This window comes from Dromiciops gliroides, chromosome 1, assembly GCF_019393635.1.
Source record: "Dromiciops gliroides isolate mDroGli1 chromosome 1, mDroGli1.pri, whole genome shotgun sequence".
NCBI classification, from domain to species: domain Eukaryota; kingdom Metazoa; phylum Chordata; class Mammalia; order Microbiotheria; family Microbiotheriidae; genus Dromiciops; species Dromiciops gliroides.
In genome coordinates, this window is record NC_057861.1 from 441,464,135 (window position 1) to 441,490,722 (window position 26,588).

Below are 26,588 nucleotides of genomic sequence, written 5' to 3' on the forward strand. Positions count from 1 at the left end.
ACAAGAGTGAGCCTAAGGAATATATGTTTCGGCTCCATGGGAAATGGCACACTGTTAAGGGACAGGTACTTTACTTTTCTGAGATGATTGGTCCCGTGGACACATATCAGCCCTCCCTTGAACTTCTGGCAAGAAAGGGAAGAGATTTTGTGCTGGAGGAAATAAATGGCTGTCCCATACCTGGTATCACTTTTGTACACTGAATACCTTTTCTGGAGCATTCTCTTGGGCAGCTAGGTGGCGCAATGACTAAAGCACCAGCCCTGGATTCAGAAGGACCTGAGTTCAAATCGGACCTCAAACACTTGAGGCTTACTAGCTGTATGACCCTGGGCAAATCACTTAACCTTCATTTCCCTGCCCCCTCCCCCAAAAGAAGATACTCTCATAATTCCTTTTAGGGGAGACCTTAGACATGAGCCATAGGTAAGCTTCATTTTAGTGAGTCAACCGCCACCCCCCACCCCCAGCTCCAGGTTGGAAGTAATGAGCCAGAGAATGTAAGAATGTGTGTGTGTTTTTAATGTATTTGTTTATTTAATTGTTGTGCTTCAGTCATGTTCTACTCTTCATAACCCTCTTTGAGATTTTCTTCTTTGAAAGACCCTTATTTGAGATTTTTCTTCTCCAGCTCATTTTATAGATGAGGAAACTGAGGCAACCAGGGTTAAGTGACTTGACCAGGGTCACACAGCCAGTAAGTGTCTGAGGCCAAATTTGAATTCAGGAAGATGAGACTTTCTGACTCTAGGCCTGGCGCTCGATCCACTGTGCCACCTAACTGCCTTTTTTTTTTTTTTTTTTGGCAAGGCAATGGGATTAAGTGACTTGCCCAGGGTCATATAGCTAGCAATTGTCAAATGACTGAGGCCTGATTTGAACTCAGGTCCTCTTGATTCCAGGGCAGGTGCTCTATCCACAGCAGCATCTTTTGTCATACCTTTTCCCATGAACAGTTAAAAAGTACCCAATAAATCCCTTGGCACATGCCTTTAATTAGTAAAACTTTAATAGATAGATGAAGACTGTTCTCGCCTTATCTTCTGCCATGGAGATCTGATTGTATCTACTGTACAGATTCACTTTGTCATCATCCAGGGAATTCCTGGGAATACCTGAATTTGACATTTCTAGTTCTGCACTAAGAATCTACAGTTTACCTACAAGCATTAGCCTAAAAGCAGCACTTAAATATATAACTGCTTTATCAAGAGGCATGTAAAGAACAGAAAAGTCTAAGTAGGAAGTGAATAGTTGTAGCCTGTTTCCTGGTTAGTACCATTTCTTCCTCTCCTACAGGGATTCAGTCTCAGTCACCTCAAAACCTTTGACACCAACTACTCAGATCTGTCTTGTGAATGGCTAATGTGGATCATAGGGTCAGTCCAGTGTTAGATACCCTCCTCCTTCTCTCTGAGTCTCTTTGCTTTAGCATTCTCTCAGTCTTATCCTCATATCTCAGCTCTTGATCCTGAAGGTATATGACACTTACATGCATGGCCAGATCATCCTGATTCTCAGAACTCCAAGACTGGTCCTGGAATTTCTTAGTATTCAGCCAGTAGTGGGATCACTTTGTTTAGCCATTGGTCCACCCTTCTTATGACCACCATCCCTTTAGAATTTTTTTCCTCCTCTTATTACACATGTAACTCACAGGACATCATGGGGAAAGGCCACTTGACTACCCATGCAGACCTTGGGTTCCCTAGGCTGGCTTATAGCAACATGGGGAAATTACAAAATACAATTGCCTTTGTGTTCAGGACCTAAAGGAATAGATAGGTAAATCAGAGTAGTGGAAGGTTTTGTATATAGAGTGGGAGCATCTTAGGGACAATGCTGGTTAGTATAACTAGATGTAGTATGAGAAAATGGGTAGTTGTCTCCTCTCAATGAGGATATAAGAGTATATACTATACTGTTTTTAGGACAAAGGTCTCAGGTCCCCTCCTCCCTCTCTGGCTAACAAAATCACATGGTTCAAGGAGCCTGGTCTCAATAAGGTCTGCTCTGGAGTTGTGTCCATATAAGGAAGAATAAGGTCCACTCCTGAGTTATGCCCATGGGAATACTGCATTCCAATTAGCTAATTTTTGCCGGTAGATTGTAACCCCTGAGTAATTGGACCAATGATGAAAAAGGGGAGTGTCCATTTATGTTAGGAACTAGGATTTTAAACAGGGCCTGTGAGCCCCCCTTTCTTTGTACCCACTTGCTGCACACTAGGGTGCCTCCTTCTCATGAGAAGGAAATAAATGAGCCTTTGTCACATTGCTGCTGAGTTCCCGAGAATTATTGAGGATTGTTTTCCCTCACATGTAGTAACCTAAATATAGATCCTTAGATCCTTAGGATCATGAAAACTCCAAGTAAGACTCTTGGCAGTATTTTAAGATATAAACATCTACCTACCTACCTACCTATCTATCTATCTATCTATCTATCTATCTATCTATCTATCTATCTATCTATCTATCTATCTATCTATCTATCTATCTATCGTGGGAAAATATGGGCCCCCCTTAAAAGCTGATTAAAGTTGTCTGGAGAATGTCTGGGAGGTGAATTTCAGCTGGGTGCTTACTAATGGCTCCTTTCCTCTCCCTCCCCAGCAATCAGGATTACATGATGAGAGAGACCCAGGACTGGTCACTGGGAGAGGAGTTTAGAGGGCTGCCCCTTTGACTATACTGCATTCCAATTGTCTAGTGTTTGGCGCCAGTGTCTTGCCATGAAGATTGTAACTGAGGAAGAAGGGTGGAGCCAGCCCCTCAAGAGATAAAAGGGCTCCCGAGTCCCACACTTGCCACCATTTCCATTAGGGAGCTGGCCCATTCCCGCTTGAATGTATAAATAAAGACCTTTGATACTTCTCCAACACTGAGTCCCAGAAATTTTTAAATGGGGTTTTGCACAATTTGTTTCTCACAAATCTATCAATCTATGGACACATACACATATATTTATATATACATATATATACACATATATATGTATATATAATACACACATATATGCTTTTTAATGAATATACATTTTTTTACTTGATTATCAATTTGATGAATACTTTTTAGGGTAGGATTCAGAGAATGGACTGAACTTAAAACATACACATTGATAAAAGGAGAATATTCCTTAAAATGAAGAGTAACTTTCTCAGGTATTATCTTTATTACTTTGTTACTGGCATTTTTTTATTGTTGAGAATGTATCTTTGAAAATAGAATGAGGGTCAGTGGGAAATAGGTTTTGGTGATCCCATTTTCATGTTACATGTAATTTTTTTTAGGAGTACAGATAATATAAAAAACAATGTCAAGCTGAACTCTAGGACCAGTAAGCCCTTCGGCCCCCTTGGACCTTTTATCTCACTTGGTCTACATTTCTCAGCTACTTATGTATCATGTTGTATTGTAGCTATTTGGGGATGTGCCATCTCCCCCTAAGGATAGGGACCAGCTTTATTTCTTCTTTACCTCCCCCAGAGCCTAGCCGAGCTATCTGCACAGAACAGGCTCTTAGTATGTTAACATCAGTTGAATTAAGTTGAAGCTGTAACAAAAGAGGCAAGTATATAAAACTCAGCGTTACCCCAGTTTTCAAACACCATTATGGGGTATCTTTGTCCCTCAGTATAATGAAGCATCACCCTGAGGGCAAACTGAAGGCAAGGTAGTTCTATACAAAATACTGTTTTAACCTTTCCCTTTCACTCTTTTTATTCCCTTCCCCTCAAAGTCATGAGTTGATTTGCTCCCAGAAAATCACAGTTTAAGTGTGACATTTCTTTTAAAAAGGAGTGTGAAAACTATCAGCAGCTGAGGGGTATTTTTTGTTTTGTTTTTTTCTTTAAATATTCCTACAGAGTGGAGGAATTTTTTTCAATAAAAATGTTGAATTAAAATATCATTACACTCATAAACACTGAATTTTATTCTCATCCAAAGTGGAATTGATCTGGGGAGTCCCTTATCAATTTTATGTGTTCCCCAAAGCCATTTGATAAGACCATGGGGTGTGACCCTTTGGAGATCTTTGAGGGCTGCCTCTCCATCCTGGCTAAAAGGACACAGAACTCAAAAATGAATGTAAAGGCATTTATTAAGCACTTACTATGTGCAATGACCTATACAAATAAAAACATACAAATAAAAGAGTAAGACTGTACTTACTTTCATTCAGAAACTCACTTTCTTTTTAAAATTTTAAAAATATTTTTATTTAAAGTTTTGAGTTCCAGATTCTTTCTCTCCCTCTCTCCCCTGTCTCTTCCCTGAGGGATAAACAATCAGATAGAGGTTATACATGTGCAATTATATAAAACATTTCCATATTAGTTATTTTGTAAAAGAAAACTTGAATAAAGGGGAAAGGACCCACATGTACAAAAATATTTATAGCTGCTCTTTTTGTGGTGGCAAGGAATTGGAAATTGAGGGGCTGCCCATCAATTGGGGAATGACTGAACAAGTTGTGGTATATGAATGCAATGGAATACTATTGTGCTGTAAGAAAAGATGAGCAGGCAGATTTCAGAGAAACCTGGAAGGACTTGCATGAACTGATGCTGAGTGAGATGAGCAGAACCAGGAGAACATTGTACACAGTATCAACAACATTATGTGTTGATCAACTGTGATAGACTTGATTCTTCTCAGCAATACAATGGTCCAAGATAGTTCCAAAGGATTCATGATAGAAAATGTTCTCCAAATACAGAAAAAAAAAAAAGGAACTATGGAATCTAGATGAAGATCAAACCATACTATTTCTATTGTATTTTGTTGTTGTTTTTCTTTTTTGAGATTTTTCCTTTTTGCTCTGATTCTTCTCTCATAACATGACTAATCAGAAATATGTTTAGTGTGATTGTACATATATAACCTATATCAGATTACTTGCTGTCTTGGGGAGAGGGGAAGGAGAAAAATTTGAAACTAGAAATCTTATAAAAACAAATGTTGAAAACTATTTCTAAATGTAACTGGGAAATAATAAAATATTTATATGTAAAAAGAAAGAAAAAAAAGAAAACTTGAATAAAAGGAAAAAAAAGAAAGACTGAAAGTGAAAATTATCATGCTTTAGTCTGTATTCAATCAATATCAGTTCCTTCTCTGGAGGTGGATATTATGCTTCATCATTAGTCTTTTAGGGTTGTTATTGTTGAGAATAGCAAAGTCATTCACAATTCTTCATAGGACACTATTGCTGCAGACACTCACATTCTTCATGATGGCTGCAAGAGCCAAGTTGGAAGGAGGGTTAGAAAGATAACTGACTGACCCAGATTGAAGGGGCTAATCTCTTGCCAGAAGACCTGTCCCTTCCCCTGGGCTATGAAAACAAGTTGAAAACATTTTGGTCTCTTTCACTTTCTTTAGGACTCCCCTTCTTTCCCCCTTGTACTTTCTCCTGGATGGAGTTCAGGAAGGGAGGAAAGGATGAGTGGAGATTAGCTGTTCCACAGGCCATGCCTGTAACCTTGAGTGTTCTAAACTGCATTGGAATACACCCACACATAAGCTATATCCTGAGTATATTAGATTTTCCTAAGTATGGGATAATGAGCTAAAAAGAAGAATGACCCTAATAGAGTCAGGACCCCAAGATCAAACCCAGTCTGAGTGAACGCAAAGTTTTTAGAGTCCTGGGATATAAAAACATAAAAGATTCTAGTGTAAGACACAACAATGTATCAGGATATTGAGTCTGCAGGGTAAGTTTATGTTATCATTTGTGCATAATAATAGCTCACATTTATATAACGCTTTAAGGTTTGCAAAGTACTTTCCCTAAGTTAACTCATTTGTGCATATTGCCATCTGGGTGGGAACTTGGGCAGGAAGTGAGGAAAGTGTCTTCTCCAACTGCCTCTGCCTCAGAAGCAATAAATTGAAAGTAAACACAGACTCATTCTGATTTTCCAGGAAGCTAGATGGTATGGTGGATAGAAGACCTGGCTTAAAATTAGGCTTTAGAAATTTTTTAGCCTTGTGACCTTGGGCAAGTCACTTCACTGCTGTATGCCTCAATTTCTTCATCTATAAAATGGTGATAATAATAGCACCTACCCTGTAGAATCGTTGTGAGGATGAGATAATCTTTGTAAAATACATTACAAATCTTAAAGTACTATATAAATGTTAGTACTATTATTTATTGCTAATATTATTATTGTTCCCACAGAAAACCAAGTGAATGTATTCTCTTTGTTCTGGGAAGTTGTTAAAATAAATCAATAACTATCCTTTTTCTATAAATCTATAAACAGAAACCACAATTTGACAAATAAAGCATTTTAATCTTGCTCTCTCTTCCTGGCTCTGTCCCAATAGTCACCCTCAATGTTGCATTTAAACAATATTCAGCACAATAGTCCAGCAATTCTGTTGGCCAATAGCTTTATCACATTTATCAATAAAAAACTGAAAAGTAAACTTTAAACACATAAAGATAAATGCCTCTCAATGGAGACAAGCATCAGGCTCAAGAGAGTGTAGTCACTTTCTTTTTTAAAAAATATTTTATAAATTTTAAGTTATATTTGTTTTAATCAGGCAAGAGCTGTCTTTTAACCCTTTTCCCTCACCCCAACCTCCAAAAGAGAATGTCAGAAAAATCAATACACATTCCAAGCAGATGTAGTCAAATTTCCATATTGGTCATCCACTTTTACTACCACCACCCGTACCCCAATTGTTTTTTCTCGTTCTCCATTCTGAGGTAGGTAGCCTGTTTCCTTATTAGACCTATGGAATCTTGGTTGGTCATTACACTGATGAGTTGAGCACAATCATATTCCGTCACATTTATAGAACATTTTTTCAGCCATTCCTGAATATGTAGGTATCCCTTTGATTCCCATTCTTTGTTGTCTCTACAAGGGTTATAAATGTTTTTGTTTTTTTTTTTTTAGTGAGGCAATTGGGGTTAAGTGACTTGCCCAGGGTCACACAGCTAGTTAAGTGTTAAGTGTCTGAGGCCGGATCTGAACTCAGGTACTCCGGACTCCAGGGCCGGTGCTCCATCCACTGCACCACCTAGCTGCCCCTATAAATGTTTTTGTACATCCTTAGAATTTATTTTGCTTAGGACTAATTCCTCCCTTAATTTACCCATCCTCTAGTTAGTCCTACCCCCTTCTCCCCTTTCCTTCCTATTTCCCTTTTGAGTGAAATTTATTTCTGCATCCAATTGTGTGTGTATGTATGTTTATTTTTCCTTCCTTTAACCAATTCATATGAGAGTAATGTTCAAGTGCCAGCTGTTCCCCTCCACCCTCCCTCCTCCTTGTTTGTATAGATATCTACTGGTGTATCCTCACTATGTGAGATGATTTTCCCTAACCTTCCTTACCCTTTCTCTTCCCCACCAATGTATTTATTCCTCTTCCCCATCTCTTTCCATTCTTTTGGATCATCATGACATAACAGAAACATTCCTAGACTTTGTCTAATTGGACTCTGAACTTTGATGGTTATAAGAGTCAGAGGAGACACATCATCTCCCTATATTTGAATGTAAGCAGTTTATTCTTGCTTACAGGGAAAGCTTGGAATCCGGAAGACCCAAGTTGGGGGGGAAGCAAACCTTTTTCCTCAAACGTGTCCAGATTGAGAGGAGACCAATCCCTATTTCCTCACAGTTATTTTGTCTGTTTTCTTTCACAACCTGAGTAATGTGGAGCTGTTTTGCATGACTGTACATGTATAACTTATATTGAATTGCTTGATTTCTTAGGGAGGGTTGGGGAGGGAGAGAGGAAGAAAATTTGGAACACAAAGTTTTAAAAAATCAATGTGAATATTTGTTTTTACATGTAACTTGGGGAAAATTCTAAATAAATAAATTTATTATAAAAAAAAAAGTAGGATGTAAACCCAGGTCTTCCAGAATTTGAAGCCATCTTGTGGTCCAAAATGCCCCAAGTTCTATGAGAACCACATTAAAATGTAATTGGGAAATACTTAACAAAATTTTAAAATTACACAGATAATATTAATATGTGGTTTTCTATATTAATATGTGGCCCACAGAGACCATTACATAATGTTTTGTAACCTTATTTCTATTTGAGTTTGACACAACTGGATTACACTCCTCAAAAGCAATAAACAACTAATAGAATGCTAGCCCTAGAACTAGGAAGACCTGAATTCAAATCCAGCCTCAGATACTTATTAATCTTGTAGTCTTAGGGGAGTCACTTAATCTCTGTTTGTCTCAGTTTCTTTGTGGAAAATGGGGACAAGAGTAGCACCAACCTCCCAGGGTTGTTGTGAGGATCAAATGAAGTAATATTTGTAAAGCACTTAGTACGATGCCCAGCATACAGAAGATGTTTGAGAAATGTTTATTTCCTTCCTTCTGAAAAAACAAATAAACAAAAATTATATGTCTTTGGGAAAAAAAAGAAAGACAGGTTAAACTGGAGATGGTCAGCAGAGGGAAGGCCTTGGAATTAAGAGGGATCTAGACAGGCTTCCTGTAGAAGGAAGGACTTTAAGGAAGCCAGGAGGCAGGAGAGAATTCCAAGCATGGGAATAGCTCCTTGAGGGCAGGGACTACTTTTGCTTTCTTTGCATTGCCCAGTATTTAGCACATTGGCTGGCCCATAGTGAGCACTTAGTAAATGCTTGTTGATGTTATATTCTGTACATTTTTTTTTTTTGGTGAGGCAATTGGGGTCAAGTGACTTGCCCAGGGTCACACAGCTAGTAAGTGTTAAGTGTCTGAGGCTGGAATTGAACCTAGGTCCTCCTGAATCCAGGGTCGGTGCTCTATCCACTGCACCACCTAGCTGCCCCTGTACATTTATTTTGAACAACCTAAATCTGTTCATCCACACTGGTCTCTTCAAACAACTCCTGTTTTTCCTTCTCATTTGGGATTGTTTCCTTTTGTATATCCAGAATTAATTATTGAAATTTTCCATCCCTCCTAAGCTGACTTCCTAAGAATTTTAGTCCCCAAGATTCGACTTATCATTATTCTGAAACGTTTTCAATCTGCTTTCCCCATATCTAGGACATATGTCAGATTTTGCCCAGATTTCTTCTCCTCTATCATGAACTCTAGGAGGGAGAAGCCATTCATGCAAAATTCCCCTCAGTTCAATTTTGAAAATGTTTATTAAGTGCCTAGTATGTACCAGACACTGTGCTGAGTGCTGGGAAACAAATAAAATAAAGATTATTGTTTGTTCTTGTTTGTCCTTCAGAAGAGGACTGATGACATCAGGAGGGTGATGTCTTGACTTGCAAGTAAATTGGATTTGAGTGAGGTGGAGTTTTACAAAGTCATCAACCTCACTTTTCCCTCAAGTCATAGGAGTCCAGTGACAAGACAGGTCAAGATGACTGGCAATGGCCCCAGATGCAGTGGGAAACCTTGGCCTTTTTAAGCTAAGATATTTTCCAGGGCTCAGTTTGTCTGAGGCAACACCCATTCAGTAATTAAAGGCTATGGAAGAATTAAGGTCCTCAAAGAATTAATGTGGGAGGAAGGTACGCAGAATGAGTTGAATCCAAAGGAGTACATCTGGAAAGAAGTAGTTGAACTGTGAGCTGTCTTTAAACGGAGGATTTGAAAGGAGTTTGTTGCTCCTGCCCTCCAGCCTTCCAATAAGAGAGGCAGAAACTTCTGAGGTACTGATGAGGTGTGAATACCAAAGCTTATGAAATCTCTGCATTAATGTTTCCTGGTGATGAGCTTTTCTGGGGGGGTATAATGATAGTTGAGTCAAATCCAAGGAGTATAGTATAGTTGGTGAGAAATGTCCTATCAATAATCTCACTCTTGGTAAGAATCAGATCCAGAAAACAACTTCCCCTTCTTGTTTGCTTTATTTTATAAAGAATAAAGTTATAATTAAGGCAAGGGAGGGGGGAGAAAAAGTGAAGGAGGGAGGGAGGGAAGAAGGGAGAGAGAGAGAGAGAGAGAGAGAGAGAGAGAGAGAGAGAGAGAGAGAGAGAGAGAGAGAGAGAGAGAGAGAGAGAGAGAGAGTTGGCTGGATAATTTAAAAAACCTTTTTATTTCATTTTTCATTCTAAATTTTTTCCCTTCCTCCATCCTCTCTGCCACCTATTAAGAAGGCAAGAAATTCAATACTCATTATACATATATAGTCATGCAAAACATAATTCTACATTAGCCATGGTTTGAAAAAAAAAGAAAGAGAAAGAAAAGGTGTTTCATTCTGTACTCTGAGCCCATTAGTTCTCTATCTGGAGGTAGATAACATTTTTCATCAGAAATCCTTTGGAATGGTAGTGGATCATTATATTGATCAGAATTACTAAGTTTTTAATAGTCGATCATCATTACAATATTACTTTTACTGTATACATTGTTCTAGTTCTGTTCACTTCACTTTGTATCGATTTATATGTCTTTCCAGGTTTTTCTGAAACCATTCCCTTCATAATTTCTTATAGCACAATAATATTCCATCCCATTCATATTCCATAACTTTTTAGCCATTCCCCAATTGATGGACATCCCCTGAATGTCTAATTCTTCCCCATGAAAAGAGCTGCTATAATTATCTTTGTACACATGAGCCTAATAGTATGTATTTTCCCATATCCCACCCCCTTCACCCCCAACCCACATTTGTCATTTTCCTTTTCTGTCATCTTCAATCAGATGGATGTGAAATGGTTTCTCAAAGCTGTTTTAATTTGCATTTTTCTAATTATTAGTGATTTGGAGCATTTCTTCATAGGACTATGGATAACTTTGATTTCTTCTTTTGAAAACTGTCTGTTCATATGCCTTCTCATTAGGAAAAAAGTTTTGAAAGGAGGAGCCAAAGAAGTAGAGAAGTCTAGTAATTATTTTTTTTTTTTTACTTTAAGCACTTGTCACCCTTCTGTACATTGACCTTTTAAATTCATCCTTAAAAATGTCTTTAAAAATATTCTTAATGTTGAAGACTATCTATACATGAATCTGGAAAATAATAAAATACTTTTATAATTAAAAAAATAAATAAAATTAGGGTAAATCTAAACAAACAAACAAACATATTCTTGGCATCTTGTTAAGTAATTTGGAAAGAATCCCTTTACATTCCGCTTGGTTATATTTATAGCTTTTGATTTTTTCAAAGCTAAAATTAAAACCCCCATGATCAATTTTCGCTCTACAAATCTGCTAAAACTCTTGCCATTTACATTAATATACAGTAAAGATCTCCTCAAGCTTTTTTGACAGTTAGCAAATCCTCTTGCTGGGAATTCATTTCCCCCTAACCCACATCTACCTCAAGTACTTTAGCACTTGAGTTAATTAGAGATCAAGGTTTTCCAGTTTCACAGCTGTTGACTTAACATCATTTAAAAAAAAAATTAAAGTTATTCAGGCATTTCCATCCTAAACGTTATGTAAGAAAGCTCCTGGAGGCTTCTGAGCTCAGAGAGGATTTTTTCCCCCTTCTTTGTTTGGGAAGGAAATAGAGTGTAATGAATTGGGCAAGGAACTGAGAGTCAGGATGCTTGTGTGACCTTGTGCAAGCCACAGAGCCTTTTGCTTATTTATCTACCAGTAAAATGTACCCGATGACATAAATGGTAGTTTACAGGTTGGCCACCCTATTTCCAGATTTAGTGAAAATTAATCATTTCTGCAAAAACACTTCGATGTCCTTATTTAAAAGTCATTAGACAGTGTCAAAACACTGTAATTTTTAAAAAGGAGCTTAATGGTCAGTTATCCCCCCCTCCAGGTAAACCATTTCCTAGTCCTTTTTCATTTGGCTGAAGCATTTGAAAGGGAACTTGTGGATTTCACTCTCCATATATCAGAGCAAGGTCTTCCCTGTTTGCACAATACATTCCAGCTCAGAGTCTGCTTGCTATTGGTGGAATGGGTTCTCAGTCACATGGCACTAGGGAGCGCTCCCTGGTTCTCTTCTGATTGTCTTCACGGATTAACAGATGTGCTTGGGTTGAAGAAACTGATTCATTTCTTGATGGAAAGAAAAACCTCTTTCCGCTTTTCACTCATTTTTCTATCTGTAGGATTTTCCCTGACAGCAGACCAAATGTTTGCAAGCATGAATATCAGGTAAGTGCCTTTCCATCTCTTCGTGTCCTACATCCGAGGGTGGATGCAAGTGCAAAATTAGAGTTCTGCAATTACTTTGTATCTCTGCACAGTACAGATTACAGTTTTATTTGTAGTTCAGAATAGGCAGAGCTGATTAATCTATTCTAAACCCAAATCCTAAGAAATATTGAACTCTGGGCAAAGTAAATATTTCTAGGTCTTGAAACAAACTCTAACCCTGACCACACCTGATGTGAGATATTATTATTCTGTGATCAGAAATATTCCTGACAGACTGTGTGTGCATGTATTGGTCTTTAAAAAAAATGACACTCCCTAAAACTGGATTCTCCTTATTTCTTTTATATGTAAGGGTTTTTTTTAAACCAGTCCCCTTACAGGTGTATTGGAAGGGAAAGATGAAAAGTTTATCTGTATTTTCATTATCTTTTTGGAATTTTCTTTTCTATCTTAAGGGGTAATGTAGACAGAAACCATGGAATAAAGCTACAAAAATTCATTTTTATAGCACCAACTTCCAAAAGCTAAATAACAGAATCAAATTATTAAATTTATGTCTCCCAATTGCCAATAACATGTAGTTTCCCCGAAGTTATGTTATCTGAACATACCAGGCAATGAGGGGCACATGATGAGCTGTCTAAACTTATATTAAGAGAACTTTCAATTAATAATTAATGGAAAAATATATAATGGATTTTAATTAAAGCAATTTTTGTGTTCAGTTATGTTCAAATCAACTAGTACTCTCCTTTAGGTTAGTAATAGGAAAGCCTTGAAAGCAGACTGTGTATTATGCTGAAAATTTTACATATGTATATCTTAAAGTTCTTGACCAAATATGTGCACAAACATAATTGATCAACTTATTTCTTTATTATATATGGCTTGCATGTATGTATATATGTGTTTAAACATACACATTTGGTCCAGAACTGTAAAGCATACTTTAGAAACATTTCCATGCCAGCGTCATATATGTGTATGTATATGTGAATGTATTTGGTCCAGGTCTATGATTTCAGCCTTAGGAAGAGCACCCAGATGTGGAAACTCTCTGTGAATGCAGATTGGCAGCTTATTTGTAACTTCTAGTTTTAGAGAATTCTCTGGGGCCTTAAGAGGCTAGGAGATGTACATGTAGCTACATTTGTTAGGGAAAATACTTGAACCTAAAGTCTTCTTGATTCCAACCCTCACCTTTTATCCACAGCACCAGGTTACTTCTCATTGTATAAATATACTATTACAATGATATCTGAAATCAAAGATATTTTTCAGTTCTATTTGTGTGTGATGATTGAAAATTCTGAAACCTGAGAGAAGGATGGTGGTTAAAAGAAATATCAAGGCAGAATAAGGCTTTGAGATATATAAGGCCCAATTCTTCCTTATGAACCAGGAGCAATGCTAAATTACCAAAGAGACAATTTAGACATGTTGAGGGGCTTCCAAGGTGAGTAAAAATGAAGCAAGTGAAAGTCAAATTCGCCTTTGCTCATGGACTCTGTGCTGCCCCGTACAGGTTTCAGACTGTTTATTTAGATGCTGTAACCAACCTTCTGAGGATATTCTTGAGCCCTGGCCTCAGGATCCCGGCCCAGTGCCCATGGTTGGAAGACGCCTGCTCCCCAAGTAAAGTGCCCTTGGTAGCTAGGAACTCTGGGGTCTCTTAGAAGCTATTAAGTCTGAACCTAGCAGCATTTCCACACATTTCTGTCTCAGGCTTACCATCTCCTGTCACCTTCAGCCTCTCCCAGGTCTGTGGGTGGCCTCCTTTCCATAAGCTGGGTGCACTCAACCTGAGATCCATGAACTTTTTTTAAAAAAGTTATTAAAAAAGGAATACAAGAAGTAAGCTGGATCTAGTATGTCTAAACACTATCACAACCTACCCTGTCACTCACTACCAAGGTCCAAAATAGCAGATCCAGTCATTGCCTAATTTAACCTAAGGGTTTTCCTACTTTGATTTTGTTGCCATAGATCCTATTTCATAAAGAAATATAAGCAGCTATTCTATACAATTCGTAATTGTGAGGTTTGTTTTGGTGAAGCAATTGGGGTTAAGTGACTTGCCCAGGGTCATACAGCTAATAAGTGTCAAATATCTGAGGCTGAATTTGAACTCAGGTCCTCCTGAATCCAGGGCTGGTGCTCTTTCCACTGCATCACCTAGCTGCCCCTGTGAGTTTGTTTTTGTTTTTGTTTTTAAAGAATAGACCTTCATTTTTTTCTTTGTAATAAAAACAATACACTTGAAGTTGATTTCAAGAAATAAAACCTAGATTGAGGCACTAAACTGGTGGGAAACAGTCCAAGGGTAGGAAACCATGTCATTGTGACCACAGTTCTATGTAGGACAGGTAGCGATGGTGCTGGGGTGCTGCTGGGGTCACATCAAGCCTTTCTTCTCCTGCCCTGCCTCCCACCCAGATGTGCACCAGACACTTCTCTGATGGGCCTGAGATGCTGGGAGATATCCCTGTAGAATCTTACCTTGGGGCTCCAGTACTGGGGCAGGGAACATACCCAGTATACTTAGATATCAGAGAATAATATTATTTGGGGAAAATACATGATTCTGCTGATATTTTCATTACATTTAATGATTACCAGTTTTTCTCAAACTCCTTTCATTTATTTGATTTTTATGTTTGTTATAGGTTTAATCAATTTGTAGGGGACATAATTTTTAGTTTTTAGAACGTAGTTTTCATTTACAACTTTAAATGTCTATCAAGTTTGTCAAATTAAGAGCATAATATTTTTATATTTCAATATTAAAATAGAAACAGAAATGTTATTCTGTAAATACAATCATAGAATACCCCCATTTTAAAAGGCATAGCTCTTTTAAAATGGTTTTAGTAAGATTCTGTAGTATAAGTACATTCAAATGAATAACTTTTTCATTCATTCATACATTTATTAATCACTACAAACAACTAGGAAAGGTTCCCACAGCCTTTGTGGTGAGTGGGCCTAGATAGTCTTAATTTTCCTCTGATTGAAAATCACAAATTTCCTTAAGCCCAGAGAAAATAAGAGCCCCTTTTGCTTCCCCTTTAAAACCTTTCCATAAAGACAGGTTATCCTTGGCTCAATAATGAAAAAAGCAGCCTAGACAGCCTCCAAAGGTGACCCACAACCTTCAGAGCTGCTTAAGAAACCTGTCAGAATGGAAATCCATGGGCTGTACAGTATGCCTGGGAGAATCCCCAGGTAGGCCGGCCTCCCCAAGTCAGAGCTGTGCCTGAGTGATGGCTTGTCTGGCAACATTGTACTCAAGTCCAGGAGTGGGAGATGTCTTCCTTGTGTGAATCTCCTTGAAAAGTTTCCTACCCGCACAGGTTTATACAACTATTTCCCAGCTAGAGAGTTAGACTGAGGAAATGGCAGTGTAATATTTTTTTGAATACTATGCTCAGTTTTTGCTTTTTCTAGCTTTCCCAATTTCTTTTCTCTCAAATTCAGATGTCATTGTCTGGCACAAGCCTATGACTTATGCCATCTATTATCATATGGATATGCTTAATAGACATCTTGGCAATTTTTTTTTTAGGTTCTAAAGAACAATGTTTATGTGACCAAAATAACCTCAAAATGACAAACTGACAACATAAGAATTGTGATTATGTTCATTTAATCCCAATTTGGCTGTCCTCTTCTATAAACATGTATGTTCAGATGTTAAAATTAGTGCTCTATCTTAATAAGGGTTATTCTGGGTGAACACATAGTAAATTCTTTTTTATTTTATTTTTGTTTTGTTTTGTTTTTTGGTGAGGCATTTGAGGTTAAGTGACTTGCCCAGGGTCACACAGCTAGTAAGTGTTAAGTGTCTGAGGCTGGATTTGAACTCAGGTCCTTCTGAATCCAGGGCCAGTGCTCTATCCGCTGCGCCACCAAGCTGCCCCAAATTCTTTTTTATTTTAAAAATTTTAATATTTTTATTTCTCTTTTAAGAAAATGTTTATTTATTTTAGTTTTCAACATTTGTTTAGATAAGATTTCCAGTGGATAGAGCACCGGCCCTGGAGTCAGGAGTACCTGAGTTCAAATCCGGCCTCAGACACTTAACACTTACTAGCTGTGTGACCCTGGGCAAGTCACTTAACCCCAATTGCCTCACTAAAAAAAAAAAAAAAAAAAAGATTTCCAATTTCAAATTTTTCTTCCTCCCTCCCCTAGACAGCAGGTAATCTGATATAGGTTATATATATGTATATATATATATATATATATATATTTATATATAATAACATTTCTGCATTAATCATGTTATATGAGAAGAATTCGAGCAAAAAGGGAAAACCTCAAAAAAGAAAAACAACAGCACCCAAAACAATCAGCGTCCATATTCCACAGTTCCCTTTTTTTTTTTTTCTGCATTTGGAGAGCCTTTTCCATCATGAGTTCTTTGGAATTTTCTTGTACCGTTGGATTGGTGAGAAGAATCTAGGATATCACAGTTGATCAACATATAATGTTGTTGATACTGTGTACAATGTTCTCCTGGTTCTGCTCATCTCACTCATCATCAGTTCATGCAAGTCCTTCCAGGTTTCTCTGAACTCCTCTTGTTCATCATTTCTTATAGCACAATAATATTCTATTACATTTATATACCACAACTTGTTCAGCCATTCCCCAATTGATGGGCATCCCCTCAATTTCCAATTCCTTGCCACCACAAAAAGAGCAGCTATATTTTTGTACATGTGGGTCCTTTTCCCTTTTCCATGATCTCTTTGGGAAAAAACCCCAAAAGGGGTATTGCTGGGTCAAAGGGTATGCACAGCTTTATAGCCCTCCTACAGTAAATTCAATCAACCAATCATCCATTTATTAAAGGCCTACTGTGTGCTATGCACAGTGCTAGATGTTACAGATAAAAGACCAAAAGACAAAAACAGTTCCTGCTCACAAAGAGCTTTCCTTCTCCTGGGGGGCAAACAACATGCACATCAATGAATATGTGGATGAATACACAATAAATACAAGATACTTTTTGTGGGGGAGGCGGGCATGACCAGTCAGGAAAGAGCTGGACCCCAAGATTCTAGAAGGGAACATAAAGGCATAAGTATTTACATGGCATCTACCATGTGCTGTGGGATGTATGGGGTGTTCAGAAGGACTAGCACCTCTGGTGCGAGAGCTTGCCAAGCCCTTTTCAGGGCTGCTCATCCACCTTTGGTGTCCACCTGGCACTGAGGTCTCACCTGTGGCTCCAAGAAGCTGTAACATGTGCAGCAGCCACACTGTGGAATAAGGTAGCAGGTAACTGACAGGCCTCAGCCCCGTTGGTGAGTTAGGTGAAGACTTACTTCAGCAGAATGGGTGGGTGAGAATAATTTGTTCCAGTGGCTACGAAGGAGGCTGAAGCAGGCAATGTGAAGTCCTTAGAGCTTGATTAGACATCAAAGTCACCAACATGCATTGCCAGTCATTTTGACTTCTGACTTGCTGCTGGACTTCAATGACTCTGGAGAGTGAGGCTCTAGAGGGTAGAATTAGGAGCGATGATTAAAATTTATTTCTTTAAAAAATAAAAAAAGGGGGCAGCTAGGTGGTGCAGTGGATAGAGCACTGGCCCTGGAGTCAGGAGGACCTGAGTTCAAATCCAACCTCAGACACTTGACACTTACTAGCTGTGTGACCCAGCTTAAGTAAGTCACTTAACCCCAATTGCCTCACCAAAAAAAAAAATGTTTCTTTAATAATCCCATGTGTTTTATTTTATGAAGTTTGAATCCAACCTTTGAAACATTTATGACCAAAGGTAAAGTACTTAACCTCTCATATCCTCAATTTTCTCATCTTTAAAATGGGGATTATAATGTGCTATAATCCCTTTCTCCTTGGGTTGTGAGAGTCAAGTGATGGGTGTAGATTTGTAGATTTTTTGGTAGATTTTAAAGAACTGTATAATAAACATGGAAGCTATTATACACAGATATATATTAAGAACAAACTAGAAGGTAAAGCAGAAAACTGGAAAAAGAAATCTTTGCAAGGAGTTTCTCTGGTAAACCAAGGCAACAACCATTTATTAAGCATTCACTATATGCCAGGCACTGTGCTAAGGGCTGGGAATACAAATACAAGCAGAAAGGTCTTGCCCTCCAGGAGCTTACATTCTATCATAAAAGAATTTTATTAATTTCTAGTTACATGTAGAGATAGTTTTCAACATTTGTTTTTATAAGATTTCTAGTTCCAAATTTTTCTCCCTCTCTTCCTTCCTTCCCTCCTCCCGAAGACAGCAAGCAAACTGATATAGGTTATATTTGAACAATCACATTAAACATGTTTCTGCATTAGTCATGCTGTGAAAGAAAAATCAGAATAAAAGGGAAAAACAAACAAACAAAAAAAACAAAAGTAGAAACAATATGGTTCAATCTGCATCAAGATTCCACAGTTCTTTTTTCTGGATGTGGAGAACATTTTCCCTCATGAGTGCTTTGGAATTATCTTGGATCATTGTATTTATTGCTGAGAAGAGTTAAGTCTATCACAGTTGATCATCACGCAGTGTTGCTGGTACTGTGTACAATGTTCCAGGAGCTTACATTCTAATAGGGGAAGACAGCACCTAAAAGGGAGCTGAAAGGGGGAAGGGAAGAGAGGAAGGACGAGTGTCAGGGGCATTATTGAAAAAGTACAGGCAAGATCAGTGCATGTGTGTGTGTGTGTAACAGCCAATCAGAGGGAGGGGCCACAGGGATTCTTTCCAAAGGGTAAAGCCCAGGAATGGAGTAAGCTTCCAGAATGATGACGTTTCTGGGCCTAGAGACAGCAGGGTCATGTAGTAGCTAGAGTCAGAAAGACCTGAGTTCAAATTCAGCCTCAAACACTTAATTGGCTGTGTGACCCTGGGCAAGTAATTTAACTTCTGTTTGCCTCAGTTTCTTCAGCTGTAAAATGGGGCTAATGACAGTGCCTACCGAGTAGGGATGTTGTAGGATCAAATGTGATAATATCTGTAAAGTGCTTAGCACAGTGCCTGGCATGTAGTAGGCACTATAGAGATGCTGACTCCCCTTATAGAAGCAGTCCTGGGAACCAAGAGTACAGCATGAAGAGGATAGCATTTTATTTCTAAGACATAAGATTCTGATGCAAATTTATAAGATTAAGAGCTATTCTTGAAAAGATCAATGGTAAAATGTTAGGAACAAGCAATCTTGCTAAGGAAAAAACCCCCAAACTATCAATAATTACATTAAAAATGCTATTTGTTGGGGTAGCTAGATGGCACAGTGGATAAAGCACCAGCCCTGGATTCAGTAGTACCTGAGTTCAAATATGGCCTCAGACACTTGACACTTACTAGCTGTGTGACCCTGGGCAAGTCACTTAACCCCCACTGCCCCGCAAAAAAAAAAAATTAAATACTATTTGTTGTTGACTTGTTTCAGTAATGTCTGACTTTTCATGACCCCATTTGGGGTTCTCTTGGCAAAGATACTGAAATGATTTGTGATTTCCTTCTCTAGCTCATTTTACAGATGAGGAAACTGAGTCAAACAAGACTGAGTGACTTACTCAGGGTCAGTCACACAGCTAGTAAATGTCTTAGGTTGGACTTGAACTCAAGTCCTCTATCCATTGTGCCACCTAGCTACTACAAATCACTAATAATTAGAGAAATACAAATTAAAGCATGATCAAGGCTACATTCTTTATGACAGTACATCCATCATAAGTATGGCTATCTAATGCACAGTTATAACAAAAGACAGATCACTCCGATGATCACTGGAGAGATGATTGATCTTCTTTGCTCCTGTGGCCCACACTCAGGAAGACCTGGAGCCTGTTGAGGCTGAGTCATATGAATTATTTTGATCCTTAAAGCTCTGGTTGTCTCAGCTGGGACATTTTTTGGCAATGGTTTCTGTATCTGCATAAGTAGTTTTGATGGCATTAGATGCATGAGGGTCATGTACCCAGCCCTGGAACAATCTCTGCTAAGCTTATCTCTATCAGTGTCTGTGCACATTGCAGAGGAGGAGGGGCTTAATAGACTTTTCTCCTTTGGACTGAACAGTATTAGATACAAAATTATCTTAGGAGTCTTCTGATCTAGTCATTGAATAAACATTTATCAAGCACCTACTATGAGCCAGGCACTGCGATAAGTTCTGGGGATACAAAAGGAGGCAACAGACAGTCCTTGACCTCAAGGAGCCAACAATCTAATGGGGGAGACAATAAGCAAACAATACAGACAAGCTCCATACCAGATAAATGGGGAATAATCAACAGAAGGAAGAAACTAGAATTGAGAGAGGTTGGGGGAGGCTTCCTGTAAAAGATGGATTTTAGTTGGAAGTTTAGAAGGAAGCCAGGGAAACCAGAAGGCAGTGATGCTTAGAGAGAGCATTTCAGGCAAGGGAGAGAGCTAGAGAAGATGCCTTGAGCAAGAGATTGGGTGTTTTGTTTGTGAAACAGTCTGGAGGCCAGTGTCACAGAGTTGAAGAATACGTAGTGGGGAGTATGGTGTGAGAAGACTGAAAAGATAGGAAGGAACTAGGTTATGAAGGGCATTGGATGTCACACAGAGCATTTTTTTTAATTTAATTTAATTTTTTTTTAGTGAGGCAATTGGGGTTAAGTGACTTGCCCAGGGTCACATAGGTAGTAAGTGTTAAGTGTCTGAGGCTGGATTTGAACTCAGGTACTCCTGACTCCAGGGCCAGTGCTCTATCCACTGTGCCACCTAGCTGCCTCCACAGAGCATTTTTTATTTGATCCTAATGGTGGTAAGGAGTCACTGGAATTTATTGAGTCTCTAGGGGAGACATGGTCAGACCTGCACGTTTGGAAAATCACTTTGGCTGAATAGAGGATGGATGGGATTGGGAAGAGACTGGAGGGAGGCAGACCCATCAGCTGGCTATTACAATAGTTATAATAGGTGATGAGGGCCTGTACCAGATTGGTGGCAGTGTCAAAGGAGAAAAAAGGGGCGCGTTCAAGAGATATTGTAGACATAAAATCAGCGGGCTTTGGCAACAGATTGGAGATGAGAGAGATAGTGAGGAGTCAAGGATGATACTTAGGTTATGAGCTTGAGGAATTGGGAGCATGTTGTTGCCCTCTCTAGTAATGGGGAAGATAGGTGTGGGAAAGAAGACTTAGGGGGAAAGATAATGAGTTCGGTTTTGATCCACTTCCCTCAAACGTCTCAGCTAAAGTTTTTTATACATTTATATCAGGTAACATCTGGCTTTGCCTGTATGAGGTTACTCACTGCCTTGGTAGCTGTCCCTCTTAGTCTATCTGTCAGGCTAATTTCTTCATTTGGGTTTAGGAGCCTTCCATTGTCCCAGGTGCACTCTTGCTTATCCAACCTGTTTCCCGAGATTGTTTTTCCAAATTGTAGCAAAACAGAAACCAGAGAAAATATACATAGAAGAACATATACTAGATAATTACAGAATGAAGGTGCTCTCTCCCTTGGGAGTGAGGTAACTCAGTACAATTAAGACAAGAGTCCCAGATCTCACCCAAAGGGAAATTCTCTGACGTCTCTAGTACAGCAAGCTGAGCATAGGGACATGATAGAGATTTCCAGCTCCTCTCATGTTAGCTTCTTCCCAGAGTCTTATTCTTCCTTTAGCAACCTGAAATGAGGGATGGTATTGTCCATCTTCTCTCTCAAAGCTAGAAGTCAGAAGTACCAGAAGAGTCCTTAAGAAAGCCAAGACACTTTAATCTCTCTTCTCTTCTCTCTCCAGCTCTACTCTACCCCTCAAGGAAGTATGGGGCATCTTTTTTTTTTTTTTTTTTTTTTTACCCATGAAGAGAGACCTGTACCAAGGGGCTTTGAGACTTGGGTTATAATAGATGAAGTTTCCTCACCTGGGATTTCCCTATACAATGATATCACAGGTCCAATCCCTATCCAAATTTTCCTAGTATGGAATTTTCCAAGCTCTTCTATGGGATCCTGGTGTTGTACACAGTGAGCATAGAGGTTTACTGAGAAAGTTTTAATGCTAGGAATATTTCCCATTCTAATATACTAATTATAAAATTATTTGATGAATGAAGTAATTATAAATAATTTATTAAGTGGCACCTATATGCCAGGTACCAAGCAAAATGCTAGGCATGCAAATATAAGCAATAGAGACAATCCCTGCCTTCAAAGAGTTGACATTCTGATGGGGGAGGACAAAATTTAAAGGGAAATTAGAAAGTGGGGAGGGGAGGATATATATGGCAACATGCTTTGGAAATGGCCAGGAAATGAAAGGGAGACTTGGTTCTAGACAAGGTAAGAATTGTAAAGAATTTGAGGTTTTTAATGCCTCGGAGCGCAATGGCCTGGGGCTCCGCAAACCTCATGGTACTCCACCCACTGGTTGTAAGTTGCCAGGGCTCTGGCACCTCATGTCATCACCACTTGCTGAAGCCTACATGGGCCTGGCAAAATTATAATGATTGGAAGCCTAATGAGGTCAGTCATGTGACTGTCAGAGCGGCCATCCCATTGGCTGGGGCTATGTGGGGTGTTTCTAGGTTCGGGGGAGGAGAATTGGGTATTCTAGGCGTTCTGCTGTATATTTTCAGCTTATTCCTGAGCGGTGGTATTTTTTCAGGTATTATAATTTCCCTTTCCCCATTTTATTTCCTTTCCCTTGATCCTACTGATCCTGTTTGTGTTTTTTTTTTTAATTCATTCTTGTTTAATTTTTTTTAATTCATTCTTGTTAAAATAAATCTTGTTCTGTTTTGAGGGAGGCTGCCGGTCTCCTTCCTTGCCCCAATATTGTGGCGAGCCGCTTAGCTAGCACTCCCCAATTAAAAATTGGTCCCCACAGAATACAGGTGCAGAATCCAAGATTCCAGTAGGAGGGTAAAGAGGAGGAGGAGAATGATTGCTAAGGTATATGTGGTATGATTTATAAATGGACAGGAAGCAATTCAGAAGCCTGTTCTGGACAAAGTAACATGAAAGGTCATCTACTTATGACATGGTTTGGGGGTTGACCACGCATTTAGCTTACATGAGGTAATCACCCTTCTGCCTGCTATTTAACTTATAATATTCATTCCCATCATACTGAATTATAAGGGTAATGCAGAAGTATGCTTGGATATATCCTTATTAATGAATAGAATTACAACATCTTCCTCGTTAATGAAGCAATTATCTCTGAGCTCCACCCCCAGTTTATTAAATATTATTCATTAAATAAACTAGAGAAACCCCTCTTCCCATAACAATTGCTCATTTTTATACTTGTTTAATTCCCTAATATTATACTTAAACAAATATTAAAGTTACTGACTGTACAATTTGTTAACAATTTAACCAGTAAGGGTACAAAGACATACACAATTGTATGCAATATTTTAGCTATGTGAGATATCATAGAGTCATCTCAAACCATCACCTTTGATCTGTCAGTTCTGGATCATATTTTCTAAGGAGGCAGCCAAAGTCTCTCAAGCATCCTCTTATCTATCTATCTATCTATCTATCTATCTATCTATCTATCTATCTATCTATCTATCTATCTATCTATCTGTCTGTCTGTCTGTCTGTCTGTCTGTCTGTCTGTCTATCTATCTATCCAATTATTTATTTGTTTGTTTATTTGTTCATTCATCCATCTAACTATCTATCCATCCATCCCTCCCTCCCTCTATCTATCTATCTATCCATTCATTTGTCCATTCACTCATTTATTTATTTGTTTGTTTATTTGATCACTTATTCATTCATTCATTTGATTTTGTGGCCCAATGAGGGTTAAGTGACTTGCCCAGGGTCACAAGTGTTTGAGGCCAGATTTGAACTTAGGTCCTCCTGAATCCAGGGCCAGTGCTTTATCCACTGAGCCACCTACCTGCCCTCCTCTTATTTATTAGCAATATAGAGGTTAAGTTTTGTTTTTCCAGTGATAAGTTCTTCCTCTCTGTCCTCTTGAGATTTCTGCAGCCATATAACAGGTAACTTCCCAGAATGACAGTTAAGAAAAAACTCTTCCTTCTCACAGATTCTTCAAAGCATTCTCTTTATAATATTTCTTTGCTAGATAAGAGCTGTTTAACTCTTATTTAATTAAATTAATTATTTAACTCTTAATTAAATTAATTATTTAACTCTCATTTAATTTTAATTTGCACAGAAAAGACTTCTTCCTCCTCTATCTTACAGTTCCTCTAAAACCATGTCTGTCAACAGAATTCCAGTTAAAACTCTCTGTCTCCTCACAAACTTTTCATAGAATAAAGTTAAAACTTATTTCTCTTTGACTCCTTAAGGAAAAGCAGTTAAACTGTCATTATGCAATATCCCTAAACCTCTTAAAGACAGAGGAACAGTATTTATCCTCTCTGTGGGAGAGACCATTGGAACTGGCAATACATTTCTTATATGTGTTAATTTTCTGTGTAAAAATAGGCTCCTTTCCTTAATTTTTACTTTAGAATTCCTCTAATTTCCCTTCATCCTGGGGATAACCTATAGTCCCATTTTGGCTATTGTTGTTCAATTGTTTTAACTGTGTCTGACTCTTCATGACTCCATTTGGGGTTTTCTTGATAAAGATTCTGGAGTGGTTTGCCATTTTCTTCTCCAGCTCATTTTACAGATGAGGAAACTGAGGCAAACAGGGTTAAGTGAATTGCCCAGGGTCACACAGCTAGTAAGTGTTTGAGGCCATATTTGAACTAAGGAAGATGAGTCTTCCTGATTCAGACCCATCTAGCTGTGCCATCTAGCTGCCCCATGCCCCCCTTACCTACGTAGACTACTATTTATAAGTTCTAACAATATATTTCAAAACATGACCTCTATACAAGCAAAACATATTGCTCTCAAAGATAGGATATATGAAGACAACTTAAGGATTATAGGTTCCCCTAGAAAACATGACAAATCAAGAAACCTGAACATCATAATGAAAACAATAATAAAAACTCCAAATGGGGTCATGAAGAGTCAGACACAACTGAAAAATGACACAACAACAATAAAAAAGGAAGAATTGAACAGAATCCTAGAGAAAGCAAAGCTAAAAAACTTATGGTGTTTTCTGAATGAGACTTCAAAAAATACCTGTTTCTCAATACTATGTGGGGCAATTGGCATTAAATGACGTGCCCAGGGTCACACAGTTATTAAGTGTCAAGTGTCTGAGGTCAGATTTGAGTTCAGGTCCTCCTGAATCCAGGGCCGGTGCTTTATCCATTGTGCCACCTAGCTGCCCTGAATGTGGAACTTTTTATAAAAAATGACCATGTATATGGCACAGACATATTGCAAACAAATGTAAAAAGTAAGGGCAGCTACGTGATACAGTGGATAGGGCACTGGTTTTAGAATCAGAAAGACCCATTTTCCTGAGTTCAAATCTAGTCTCAGGTACTTACCAGCTGTACAACCCTGGGAAAATCACTTTAACTCTGTTTGCCTCTATTTCCTCATTTGCAAAATGAGCTAGAGAAGGAAATGGCACACCACTTTAGTATCTCTGCCAAGAAAACCCCAAATGGGCTCACAGAGAGTCAGACACATCTTTAAAAGATGACTAAACAACACCAAAATCGTAAAAATTTATAATGCAATAAAAATAATAAGTCAAGGACCCACAAAAAAAGACACACTCAAATGGAGACTTAACAATGGAATCCTAATTAATTAGTGGGTCAAAGAACAAATCACAGGAACAATAATTATGCGAAAGAAATTAAAATGATGAAACAACTTACCAAAATTTCTGGAATGCAGCTTAAGTAATCCTCAGGAGAACAAATGTACATTTACAGAATAGAAAAAAAAAATACTAATGAATTGAGTATGTATTTTCTTGAAAAAAGTTTTTATTGATATTTTCTGTTTCTTACCATAGTTATCCCATGTATATCTCTCCCCCATCCCTTGCAGAGAGCTATCTCATATGACAATTAGTATTTGTTGTTGTTAAGTTGTGTCTGACTCTTCATAACCCCATTTTGGGGGTTTTCTTGGCAACAGTACTGAGGTAGTTTGCCATTTTCTTCTCCAGCTCATTTTACAGATAAGGAACTGAGGCAAATAGAGTTAAGTGACTTGCCTAGAGTCACACAACTAAGTAAGTATTGGAGGCCAAATTTGAACTCAGAAAGATTAGTCTTCCTGATTCCAAACCAAGTTTGTTGTTGTTGAGTCATTTTAGAAGTGTCTGATCCTTCACAACCCCATTTAGAGAGGAAAAAAATCAGCTCAACTGATAAATATATTGAAAGAGTCTGAAAATGTTTGTAGTGTTTAACACCTATAGACCTTCCACTTCCCCAAAGGGGTAGGTTGGTGGTATCTTCTCATGTATCTCCTCCTGCTTGATATTTATAATTTTTATTGCATTTGCATTTGATTTTTTTGGTATGGCATTCTTATTTCCATTTGCATTGTAGTAGTTACTATGTATATAGTTTCCTTGGCTCTGCTTATTTTGCTCTGCATCAGTTCATATAGCTCTTTTCCTGCTTCTCTGTTT

General features: G+C 38.3%; 1 protein-coding gene across 1 annotated transcript in view; it reads left to right on the forward strand.

Annotated features, from left to right (window-relative positions):
• Positions 1-11,915: 11,915 nt before the first annotated feature.
• LOC122735249 (V-type proton ATPase subunit S1-like protein) overlaps positions 11,916-26,588 on the forward strand; it is a 39,912-nt gene continuing 25,239 nt past the window's right edge. Inside the window, exon 1 of the mRNA XM_043976619.1 lies at positions 11,916-12,075. Within this exon, the coding sequence (XP_043832554.1) occupies positions 11,981-12,075 (95 nt within the window). The 5' untranslated portion in view covers positions 11,916-11,980. The remainder of the gene's footprint in view (positions 12,076-26,588) is intronic.